The sequence below is a fragment of the Neolamprologus brichardi genome, chromosome 9 (genome assembly GCF_056152115.1).
Source record: "Neolamprologus brichardi isolate AB-2024 chromosome 9, ASM5615211v1, whole genome shotgun sequence".
Classification (NCBI taxonomy): Eukaryota; Metazoa; Chordata; class Actinopteri; order Cichliformes; family Cichlidae; genus Neolamprologus; species Neolamprologus brichardi.
Window position 1 is genome coordinate 29,434,922 of NC_142112.1, and position 13,111 is coordinate 29,448,032.

Genomic DNA, 13,111 nt, shown 5'->3' on the forward strand with positions numbered 1-13,111 from the left:
TGCATAGGGCAGTGAAAACCATATGGGCTATATTCTTTTCTGAAGTGACATTATCTAAGCTGCCCAACAAACACACTAAGGGGGAAGTTGGAATGTTACATTTCAGACACTTTGATAAGTCTTCACATATCTCACGCCAAAACTTCTGAACTGGTGGACAGAACCAAAGAGCATGGATATAATTGTCCGGTGAATTGGTTTGGCAGTGTGAGCAGTTGTTGGTAGATGCAAAGCCCATCTTGAACATCCGATGACCTGTATAGTGCACTCTATGTAGTATTTTGTATTGAATTAATTGAAGACTGGGATTTTTGATTAGATGAAAGGTTTTTAAGCAAATCTGAGACCAGAAGTTTTGGTCTAAGTTAACTGATAAATCCGCTTCCCATTTTGCAATAGGAAGTGATATTGATTCATCTATTTTAGAAAGCATTCTGTATATTTTGGATAGTAATTTGGGGGTTTTAAGAGTAAAAAATTGAACCACACTTGGTGGTGTTTGTAGTTCAACTTGACCCGGTTTAAATTTCTTTTTTATTATGGATTTAATTTGTTGATATTCTAAAAATCTTTTCTTGTTGATCCCATATTGTGTAACTAGTCTGTCAAATGAAATAAATTCTGTTCCTTCTAGTATATGTTCTACATATTTGATTCCTTTACCATTCCAATCTGAAAAGTTTATCATATTATTGTTTTGTAATATGTCAGGGTTGTTCCAGATAGGTGTACGTTTGCATGGGATTAATGAAGACTCTGTCAACTTCAGAAACTCCCACCATGCTGTCAGAGAAGAGCTGATGTTGATGCTTTTGAAGCATTCATGTCGTTGGATGTTTGAGCTGATAAATGGTAGATCTGAAATCTCTAGATTATTGCAAAGTGCTTGTTCTACATCTAGCCAAGGTTCATCTAAAAGGGTATGTTTTAGCCATCCTGAGATGAACTGAAGCCTGTTGGCTAAGAAGTAGTGCTGAAAGTTAGGTAGTTCTAATCCTCCTTTATCCTTGGTCTTTTGTAGTGTTTTTAAGCTTATACGTGGGGGCTTATTTTTCCAAAGGAATTTGGACATATATGAATCTAGAGATCTGAACCAATCTTGCGGCGGTTTAGTTGGGATCATTGAGAATAAATAATTTATTTTTGGTAATACCATCATTTTTATAGCAGCAACCCTTCCCATGAGTGATATGGGTAGACATTTCCATCTAGCCAGATCACCTTCTACTTTCTTTAAAAGTGGGGTATGGTTTAATTTAGTTAGATCTGCAAGCTTGGGAGAAATATTAATACCTAAATATTTTATATTTCCCGATTGCAGTGGAGTAGAAGAGGAATTATGGAAGCAGCAATTAATAGGAAGGACTGTAGATTTTGACCAGTTAATTGAGTAATCTGATATTCTTGCAAAAGAGTTTATCAATTCAATCACCCCAGAGATATTGGTTTGTGAATTTTGGAGGAAGAGTAACACATCATCAGCGTAAAGGCTGATTTTATGTTCCACGTTCTTGCATTTTATGCCCTTAATTGCTGAATTCTGTCTAATTGCTGCTGCTAGTGGTTCGATAAAAATTGCAAACAGTGAAGGGGAGAGTGGGCATCCCTGCCTGGTGCCCCTCAGGAGACATAAGCTGGAGGATGTCTGGTCATTTGTTCTGACACAAGCTGTTGGGGAATTATATAATATTTTTAACCAGTTGATGAAAGAAGATCCAAAACCAAATTTGTGTAAAGTTGCAAATAGAAATTTCCAGTTAACTCTGTCAAACGCTTTTTCTGCATCTAAGGAAAATATTGTAGTTTCAAGGTTTTTACTGTATGAGTAGTCTATCAAATTAAGTAATCTACGTGTATTTGTTGATGAGTGCCTACCTTTTATGAAACCAGTTTGGTCAGGATGAATTAAGAGGGGGGTTATTTTCTCTAGTCTCTTCGAGAGAGCTTTGCAGATTATTTTGAGGTCTACATTAATAAGGGATATTGGACGATAGCTTGAGGGATATACAGGGTCTTTGCCTGGTTTTAGCAGGAGATTAATGTTTGCAGAATTCATATTTGATGGAAGTCTGCCCTTTTCTTTGATTTCTAACAACGTTCTGTAAAAAACTGGTGCTAGAATCGTCCAGAATTCTTTGTAGAATTCTGCAGGAAAGCCGTCTGGACCTGGAGCCTTATTATTGGACATACTTATCAGGGCTTCCTGGAGTTCACCTGATGTCAGTGGCGAATCCAGTGCCATTGCTTGAGCTTCTAATAATTTTGGGAGAGTTATGTTGTCTAAAAATTGATCAATTTCCTTTTTAGATGGGTTTATTTGTGGTGAATACAACGTTTTATAGAAATCCCTGAAAATGTTGTTTATTTGTTTCGGTTCATATATTGTGTTCCCAGATGAATCTTGAACAGCACATATAGTTGTTTTTTCTTTATTTATTTTTAGCTGGTTTGCTAGAAATTGACCGGATTTATTACTATGTTCATAATTTTGTAAGCGTAGTCTTTGTACTAAGAATTTTGTTTTTCTATCAATTATCTCATTTAATTCTAGTTTTGTTTTGCGTATTTTGTTCAATGTTTCCTGATCTTGGTGGAACGCGTAGGCTTCTTCTAGTGATTTGATGTTTTTTTCCAATTCCTGAATATTTTTGTTTTCTTTTTTCTTTTTATGTGATGAGAAAGAAATTATTTTACCTCTCATCACAGCTTTCCCTGCTTCCCATAAAACAGAAGCTGATGTTCCGGGAGTGTCATTAAAGTCTACATATGAAGTCCACTCTTTTTTAAAATATTTAATAAAGTCTTCATCTTTAAGCAGTGATGTATTAAATCTCCAGTTTTTACTTGGCATAGTATTATTCTTGTGCATTAGTGTTAAAGATACAGGAGCATGATCGCTGACAGCTATAGGGTGAATCTCAGTGTCTGAAATGTCACTCAGCAGTGAGCTGCTGACCAAAAAATAATCTAGACGAGAGTAGGAGTGATGAACATGTGAAAAAAAAGTATATTCCTTACTGGTGGGGTGAAGGGAGCGCCATGCATCGCAAAGACCAAAGTCGCTCATATACTGTTTGATTATATTTGTGGACTGCCAATTACGCTGAGTTCCTGCTGTATTGAGCCTATCCATTTCTTCATTCAGTCCAAGGTTGAGGTCGCCTCCAAGCACAAGTGTGCCATCTAAGTGTTCAGAGAGTGCACTGAAAAAACCGTGAAAGAATGAGGGATCATCAACATTTGGACCATATACACTTACAATACATAGCTTTTTATCAAGTATAGATAGTTTAATGATTAAGAATCTGCCCTCTGGATCTATAACTGTATCGAGTACTGTGAAATTAATTTTTTTATGGATTAAAATTGCTACTCCCCTTTGTCTAGAATTATAACAAGCTGAGAACACATTAGGAAACTCAGGTGTTTTAAGTTCATTTGAACCTCTAAGAGGTCTGTGGGTCTCTTGTAAAAGGACAACATCTGCCTGTAGTTTTTTGAGTTGGTTAAATATTTTTAACCTCTTTTCTCTGGAGCCAGCTCCATTTACATTCCATGTAACGAATCTTAGTGCACCCATAGATGTCTGTACATAACTAGGGGTGTACTCTGTGTGTGTCGCTTAGACAGGTGGAGAGAATACATCACTTGTTCATAAATAAGGAGAGGGAGAGAGAGAAAAAATGTGTGGCGAGATGCTCCCTGAGTCTGACTATGTGTTTGCATATTTACTAATATGAGTATGCTTGGCTTAAGTGTGTGTATCCTGTAGGTCTGTGTGCGCTGTCTGACTGATGTAAATGTGCTGCCGTTGAGCGCATGACTGTGCGTGATCGTGCAGTGAGTAAGTGTCGAAATAAATGATGTTGTTTGTGGATGAGTGTGGAAGTAGGTGATCGAAGCAGTGAAAGAAATAAAGAAAGAAACCAAGGACGAGGGTGAGCAGCATAAAAACAAGAGGGGGAAAAGAGAGAAGAAAAAAAAAACAAAAAAACAAAAACGAGAAGAGTGAAAAGAAAACGTAAACATTCCAATTAAATCACTGACGGAGAGTGACGGTGTTAATATTGCTATGAAATCACACTTAAGATGCGATTTGATACCGGTAAGTTGAACAGATGTTAATGCAGTGGTTCCCAAACTTTTTTTGCTGGGCCCCCCTTGTTTTACAAGAAAAATGTTCACGCCCCCCCTCATGCGCACGCGCGCGCGCGCGCACGAACACATCCTCCAACCACACACACCCATATTTTGCTCCATTGCGGTTTATTTCACACCTCAAACATTTAGTAAACAATTAAGCAAATAATTACAAGTAATCTGCAATAAATTACAGGTAGTAAGAAAATAAACTACTAACTCTTTTACGCTATGTCCACACCTACACGGGTATTTTTGAAAACGCAGCTGTTTCGTCCACACGTAAACGGCGTTTCGAATCACCGAGAATGGAGATTTTTTAAAACTCCTTTTTTGCGTTTACTGGACGAGGAATACAGAGTTGGTCATGCAATGTCAAAGGTATGTGCCTTTTTTCACGTCACGCTGTGTGCACGTTATTGTTTACATGAGATGAATTGCAGAATGGCAGGTAGAGACGAAATACTGTTAATCTGACTATCTGCAGGTTTTACACGCTTACATATAGTTACTGTCCCTCCATTTACAAAGGCAGAGGCGTCACGGTGTAATTATTTTACATGTAGTTGTTTTTTTCTGTGTAATAATATTCAACATTGCTATCAATACATTTTTCAAAAAATCCCTCTGCAAAATGGGTTCAAAAACATAAACAACTGTTGGACGCTGTTTGTCTGTGATTTGAACCGGGGAACAAATTGTGGCAGGATCAGCCTGATGTTATTTGTATCCCACTGTAACTTTACTGTATAAAGAGCAAACATCTCCAAAATGTCAAGAGTAGTTAGTCATTACAACAAGTGTTTGTGAACTACAAATCAAGAATGTGGGATACTGTTTGTCCGTGATTTAAACAGCCCAGCGCTGCTCCCAACAAAGGGAAAACCAATCCTGCAAGGAGACCTACCTCAGCACTTGTGCAGGTGAAACCAAAGGGAAGATATGCTTCACCATATTTTCTAGTCTTTGGCTTAGAATGAAGTTGGTTTGGAAACATATTCAGCTATGCTTCATCTCCTGCTTTGCCTTTGTGTGGGCGCCCGTGCTAGCAGTGTCCAAGCGTTGTTTTTTTTTTTTTTTCCCTTTTCATGCCGCGCCCCCCCTGCAATGGCTCTGCGCCCCCCCTAGGGGGCGGGCCCCACACTTTGGGAACGTCTGATGTAGTCGATCATTGTTATAGAATCACCACCAAAGAACTTGGTCTTCTTGTTAACGAGGTACTAAAAATTAAATGTTATATTCATTAGAGTGTATTTAACACTCTGAAATAACCAGGCACAGTAATGAAAGATAATCATCCTAATACTGAATACTCAAAGGTGTGGCCTACCTCATTTAAGTTGGCGAACTTTTCTTTCAGATCAGCTTCCAGTCCAGAGACATCCTCTCCATTCTTTCTACCTGTTGGGATCTTGTAGAAGTACGGTATCACCTGTAGAAAACAGCGATGTTAATATTCCTTGATGCATGCTCAATCATTCAGGTAAGTAAATCTCCAAAAGTTGATGCTGTTCATCTGGACGTAGCGTAGATGGAGATGTCAATATTATTATTTGGTGATGGTTGATAAACCCCCCAAAGCTCAAGATTTATATGCAAGTCTTTGTGTGACCTACTTTGGAAAAGTTCTCCAGCATCATTTTTTGCTGAGCCTTAGCAAAGGGAGAGGAAGGAAGCAGCTTCTTTTCAGGGTAAACTTCATCCAGGTATTCACAGGTGATGGATGACTCGTATATCACCTCACCAGCAGGTGTCTCAAGCGTTGGGACAAAACCTAATGGATTCTTTTTAAGGTACCACTCTGGTTTTTCTTTCAGGTGGATGTTTATGGTTTCGTACCTGAAACAAACAAACAACAACAACAACAAAAAACAGAAGGTTATGTGTGCATGTTGAAGTAGACATCTGATAGATTGAAGTACTATCATAATTTTTCATCTGTACAGTAAACTAGAATAAAGAGTAGCCTTACTTGATTCCTTTGGCTTTGAGCACAAGTCTGGCCCTCTGGGCAAAAGGGCAGAACCTCATGCTGTAAACCCTGATGTAGTCTTTAGGGACTGAGCCAGGGGCAGCGCTACCTAAGAGACACGAAAAAGATTCATCCATTAAAAAAAGTAACAAGGAGAGCAGGTGGCAGTATTTAAATGTATGCATTGTACTTCCCATTCAAAATTAAAGTCATATAGGGTTGTAATAATCCACCAGAAAAGCAATGCATTAAAATTACTTACAGAATCTACATAAATCACAGGTCGGTAGCGGATTGTGTAAAAACTTTTACCAATTAACCTTCAAGTAGAACAACCGTGGCAGAAAATACTCCACTATTACTGTAAAGCACAGTGAATTTAAAGTAATTTTATACTTGCAAGTTTGGATCAGGTTGTTGTATTGTCAATTCAAGGGTTTGATTGTTTTTGTCTTATTTACACTTTACTTAACATCCTAAACTTTATGGAACTGATCTTAAACCAGCATCACAAATATCTTTGTTTGAATACAGTGAATTTTGCAGTTTTATTTATGCCTGTACTTGTAAGTGTAAACGCTTACCCCGTTAACAGCGTCTTCTTCAATGACTGTGAAACGTACGGATTAGCTTTTACCTTTCTCTCAGCGCACACGGCTTTATAAAGCTCTGACATGCTTTGGGCCGTCATCACTAGATACTGTTTGAGTCGCTATGGCAACACGAGGGACGGCAGCCGCGGAGGTACAAACAAGTAACGGGAGGGAAATTTTAACGTAAGGCGCATTTTTGATAGAAGATGAACGTTAATATATTAAAGAAATACAATAAATTAACGTGTAGGTTTGCGTCTCAGTAACCAATTACAGTATGTAACAACAACAAAAAAAAAGATAATGGGTGAATGTGAGTGGAATTAAAAGAAAAAAACTTTAAAATCATAAAAATAATAGAAAATGGCTAATTAACAAGAAATAAACATTCTAAGAGAAAATAATATTTCCAATTTATTAGTTTCAATTTTAAATTCAGGAGAACACAAATTCAAATTTAAGAGAAACTAAACGTTTTAAGAAGAAATATCAATGGCAAAACATTTAATTACAGCTTTTATCTTTATGATCAGATAGTGAAATGTAAAAGAAAATAAATTGTTTTAGGAAACAAAATGGATGCATTTACAAGAACACAAATTAATAAAAGTCAATAGTCAAAAAGAATTGAAACAAACTTTGAGCATTAGTCTATTTTTTGTATTTTAAAATATGAAATATATTGCGATAAAACTTTAAAAAATTAATCCTTTAAAGGATTGTCCTCAGTTTGTCTTTAAGTCAGTGTTCTGTGGTTTTTAAGAAGCTACATGAAATATTTTAAAATCATCACTGAATATAATGTATAATCTAAATTATTTGCATTATTTTGCTAGACAGTATTTTTGAGCAATTCCAGTTATTTCATATATTGCTACCCCCCCAAAAACCCATCTCCATAGAGACTGTGTCTGCTTCCAAAAAGACAAAAAACAAACTAAAAACCAGCAACAAACAACTTAAACATTTACAAAGAAAGAACAATACAGTATCCACATCTGAACCAAAGAGTAAAACAGTGAAATGTGGATTATTAAATATTAGGTCTCTCTCCTCCAAGTCTCTGTTAGTACATGACTTAATAATTGATCAACAAATTGATTTACTCTGCCTTACAGAAACCTGGTTGCAGCAGGATGATTATGTTAGTTTAAATGAATCAACACCCCCGAGTCACTCTAACTACCAGAAATCTCGAAGCACAGGTCGAGGGGGCGGTGTCGCAGCAATTTTTCACACCAGTCTATTAATTAATGAAAGACCAAGACAGACTTTTAATTCATTTGAAAGCCTGATGCTTAACATTGTCCACCCCAGCTGTGAAACTCAGAAACCAGTCTTACTTGTTATCATCTATCGTCCACCTGGGCCTTACACAGAGTTTCTGTCTGATTTCTCAGACTTTATATCTAATTTAGTTCTGAGCTCAGATAAAATAATTATTGTGGGTGATTTTAACATCCATGTTGATGCTAAAAATGACAGCCTCAACATGGCATTTAATCTGTTGTTAGACTCAATTGGTTTCTCTCAAAATGTAAAAGAACCCACCCACCACTTTAATCACACTCTAGATCTTGTTTTAACATATGGCATAGAAACTGAACATTTAACAGTGTTTCCTGAAAACCCTCTCCTGTCTGATCATTTCTTGATAACATTTACATTTACAATAATTGATTACGCAACAGTGGAGAGTGGACTTTATCAAAGTAGATGTCTTTCTGAAAGCGCTGTAACTAAGTTTAAGAATATAATTCAGCCACTGTTATCATCGTCAATGCCCTGTACCAACACAGAGCAGAGCAGCTATCTGAACGCTACCCCAACAGAGGTCGATTATCTTGTTAATAATTTCACCTCCTCACTACGTACGACTCTGGATACTGTAGCTCCAGTGAAAACTAAGGTCTCTAATCAGAAGTACCTGACCCCGTGGTATAATTCTCAAACACGTACCCTAAAGCAGATGACTCGTAATCTGGAGAGGAAATGGCGTGTCACAAATTTAGAGGATCATCATTTAGCCTGGAGAAATAGTTTGTTGCTTTATAAGAAAGCCCTCCGCAAAGCCAGAACAGCTTACTACTCATCACTGATTGAAGAAAATAAGAACAACCCCAGGTTTCTCTTCAGCACTGTAGCCAGGCTGACAAAAAGTCAGAGCTCTTTTGAGCCAACCATCCCTTTAACGTTAACTAGTGATGACTTCATGAACTTCTTCACAAATAAAATTTTTATCATTAGAGAAAAAATTACCAATAATCATCCCACAGATGTAATATTATCTACAGCTACTCTGAGTTCCATTGATGTTAAGTTAGACTCTTTTTCTCCAATCGATCTTTCTGAGTTAACTTCAATAATTACTTCCTCCAAACCATCAACGTGTCTTTTAGACCCCATTCCTACAAAACTGCTCAAAGAAGTCCTGCCATTGATTAATTCTTCGATCTTATATATGATCAACCTATCTCTAATAATCGGCTATGTACCACAGGCCTTCAAGGTGGCTGCAGTTAAACCCTTGCTCAAAAAGCCATCTCTAGACCCAGCAGTCTTAGCTAATTATAGGCCAATCTCCAACCTTCCTTTCATATCAAAAATCCTTGAGAGAGTAGTTGTCAAACAGCTAACAGATCATCTGCAGAGGAATGGTTTATTTGAAGAGTTTCAGTCAGGTTTCAGAGCTCATCACAGCACAGAAACAGCTTTAGTGAAGGTTACAAATGATCTTCTTATGGCCTCTGACAGTGGACTCATCTCTGTGCTTGTCCTTCTTGACCTTAGTGCAGCATTCGATACTGTTGACCATAATATCCTATTAGAGCGATTAGAACATGCTGTAGGTATTACAGGTATTGCACTGCAGTGGTTTGTATCATATCTATCTAATAGACTCCAATTTGTGCATGTAAATGGAGAGTCCTCTTCACACACTGAGGTTAATTATGGAGTTCCACAGGGTTCAGTGCTAGGACCAATTCTGTTTACATTATACATGCTTCCCCTAGGCAGCATCATTAGAAGACATAGCATACATTTTCACTGCTATGCAGATGACACCCAGCTCTATCTGTCCATGAAGCCAGATAACACACACCAATTAGTTAAACTGCAGGAATGTCTTAAAGACATAAAGACTTGGATGGCCACTAACTTTCTGCTTCTTAACTCAGATAAAACTGAGGTCATTGTACTCGGCGCTGAAAAGCTTAGAAATATGGTATCTAACCAGATTCTTACTCTGGATGGCATTACCTTGGCCTCCAGTAACACTGTGAGGAACCTTGGAGTCATTTTTGACCAGGATATGTCCTTCAACGCACATATTAAACAAATATGTAAGACTGCGTTCTTCCATTTGCGCAACATCTCTAAAATTAGAAATATCCTGTCTCAGAGTGACGCTGAAAAACTAGTTCATGCATTTATTACTTCCAGGCTGGACTACTGCAATTCATTATTATCAGGATGTCCAAAAAACTCACTGAAAAGCCTTCAGTTAATCCAAAATGCTGCAGCAAGAGTACTGACAGGGACTAGAAAGAGAGAGCATATTTCTCCTGTTTTGGCTTCCCTTCATTGGCTTCCTGTTAAATCCAGAATTGAATTCAAAATCCTGCTCCTCACATACAAGGTCTTAAATAATCAGGCCCCATCTTATCTTAATGACCTTGTAGTACCATATTACCCTATTAGAGCACTTCGCTCCCGCTCTGCAGGCCTACTTGTTGTTCCTAGAGTATTTAAAAGTAGAATGGGAGGGAGAGCCTTCAGTTTTCAGGCCCCTCTTCTGTGGAACCAGCTTCCAGTTTGGATTCGGGAGACAGACACTATCTCTACTTTTAAGATTAGGCTTAAAACGTTCCTTTTTGCTAAAGCATATAGTTAGGGCTGGACCAGGTGACCCTGAATCCTCCCTTAGTTATGCTGCAATAGATGTAGGCTGCCGGGGGATACCCATGATGCATTGAGTTTTTCCTTTCCAGTCACCTTTCTCACTCACTATGTGTTAATAGACCTCTCTGCATTGAATCATACCTGTTATTAATCTCTGTCTCTCTTCCACAGCATGTCTTTTATCCTGTCTTCCTTCTCTCACCCCAACCGGTCGCAGCAGATGGCCGCCCCTCCCTGAGCCTGGTTCTGCCGGAGGTTTCTTCCTGTTAAAAGGGAGTTTTTCCTTCCCACTGTCGCCAAAGTGCTTGCTCATAGGGGGTCATATGATTGTTGGGCTCTTCTCTGTATCTATGAAGCGCCTTGAGGCGACATTTGTTGTGATTTGGCGCTATATAAATAAAATTGAATTGAATTGAATTGAATTGAATTGAATTAACGGCTGTCTAAATGACTCGGGTAAAGTTTGTAGCATGTGTGCTTGTTGTTTTTGTCTGCTTCCACTTGTCTTTGCACTAGGATGATGTCGGCATAAATGTGCAGTCATATTCATTGTGTTCTCACTAGTGCTGTCAGCGTTAGTTAACACCACACCATGGCAAATCTCCGTTAATGAGTTACCGCGGATCGCCCCGTGCGTGGGGCTGGACAGCGTCAACACGTTAACAAGCAAACTGCGCTAACACACTAGTTCCCACCAATGTAACTGAACATTGCGTGGCACATCCGACATACTGTTTTACTTTTGTCCATGACGCGCTTACCTTCAGGGTCATACGTCACATGAAGACCAAAATAGTTCCAAAGGCGAGATCTGAATGAGGGTGGGGGAGGTTCAATTTGCCATGTTGCAACGAGCATTGCTTCTGTCTTGCTAGCTTGCGCTGCGCTTGGTGGATCTGCGCTCGACAGTGCAGCCTAGGCGGAGTAGTCGAACGCAGATCCTCTGAGCTCTCAACACAGACAGCATCGTCAGAAGAAAAGTTGATCAAAGAAATTAAAAATTTTGTATCGTTCGATACATATGCGTACTGAACCGAAAGCACTGTATCGAACGGTTCAATTTCGATAAGAGTATCGTTGCACCCCTAATATATATATATATATATATTAGGGGTGCAACGATACACAAAATTCACGGTTCGGTTCAGTTCGATACTTTGGTGTCACGGTTCGATATTTTTTTTGATACAAAAAAATGTTCATGCCTTTTTAATTTGTCAGTTATTAAAATTATAAATATATATTTTAACTCAAAAGTACAGTTTTTAAATTTAATGTTGCTGAAACAACAAAGTAATAAAAAAAAGAAATCTATCTGATCGAGGAATCACTCATCTTTGGAAAAGAGAGTTTATTACAGAGAAATGGCTCTTTCCAAAATAAAAGCTATACTATACGCTTCTTCTGGGCTATATTCTCAGCAGCATATTAAACATATCAGGTCCCCATAAGGAGAATCATGTGCTAACGGCTGTCTAAATGACTCGGGTAAAGTTTGTAGCATGCGTGCTTGTTGTTTTTGTCTGCTTCCACTCTTCTTTGCACTAGGATGATGTCGGCGTAAATGTGCAGTCATATTCGTTGTGTTCCCACTAGTGCTGTCAATATTAATCTAGTTGAAATAACGTTAACGCCACAACACGGCAAATCTCCGTTAACAAGCTACCGCGGATTGCCCCGTGCGTGGGGCTGGACAGCCGACACGTTAACGAGCAAACTGCGCTAATGCACTAGTTCCCACCAATGTAATTGAGCATTGTGTGGCACATCCAACATACTGTTTTACTTTTGTCCATGACGCGCTTACCTTCAGGGTCATACGTCACATGAAGACCAAAATAGTTCCAAAGGCGAGATCTGAATGAGGGTGGGGGAGGTTCAATTTGCCATGTTGCAACGAGCATTGCTTCTGTCTTGCTAGCTTGCGCTGCGCTCGGTGGATCTGCGCTCGACAGTGCAGCCTAGGCGGAGTAGTCGAACGCAGATCCTCTGAGCTCTCAACACAGACAGCATCGTCAGAAGAAAAGTTGATCAAAGAAATTAAAAATTTTGTATCGTTCGATACATATGCGTACTGAACCGAAAGCACTGTATCGAACGGTTCAATTTCGATAAGAGTATTGTTGCACCCCTAATATATATATATATATATATTAGGGGTGCAACGATACACAAAATTCACGGTTCGGTTCAGTTCGATACTTTGGTGTCACGGTTCGATATTTTTTTTGATACAAAAAAATGTTCATGCCTTTTTAATTTGTCAGTTATTAAAATTATAAATATATATTTTAACTCAAAAGTACAGTTTTTAAATTTAATGTTGCTGAAACAACAAAGTAATAAAAAAAAGAAATCTATCTGATCGAGGAATCACTCATCTTTGGAAAAGAGAGTTTATTACAGAGAAATGGCTCTTTCCAAAATAAAAGCTATACTATACGCTTCTTCTGGGCTATATTCTCAGCAGCATATTAAACATATCAGGTCCCCATAAGGAGAA

The 13,111-nt window shown here is 38.3% G+C and overlaps 1 protein-coding gene across 1 annotated transcript; it reads right to left on the reverse strand.

Moving 5' to 3' along the window:
- Positions 1–5,264: 5,264 nt before the first annotated feature.
- Positions 5,265–6,249, reverse strand: LOC148101485 (glutathione S-transferase omega-1-like). The gene is made up of 4 exons (XM_087845513.1): positions 6,113–6,249; positions 5,757–5,979; positions 5,471–5,572; positions 5,265–5,360 (listed from the first exon to the last, which is right to left on the reverse strand). Exons 1-4 carry the CDS (start codon positions 6,247–6,249, stop codon positions 5,265–5,267), a joined length of 558 nt encoding a protein of 185 aa, XP_087701639.1.
- Positions 6,250–13,111: the final 6,862 nt, after the last annotated feature.

What these genes read in the sequence shown, in the direction of transcription:
- LOC148101485 (XM_087845513.1), bottom strand. Translation starts at nt 6,249, where the DNA reads ATGGATGAATCTTTTTCGTGTCTCTTAGGTAGCGCTGCCCCTGGCTCA. An exon ending in CTCAAAGCCAAAGGAATCAA is followed by an intron (nt 5,980 to 6,112) that starts GTAAGGCTACTC and finishes TGTTTGTTTCAG; the next exon opens with GTACGAAACCATAAACATCC. An exon ending in AGTTCGCCAACTTAAATGAG is followed by an intron (nt 5,361 to 5,470) that starts GTAGGCCACACC and finishes TTTAATTTTTAG; the next exon opens with TACCTCGTTAACAAGAAGAC.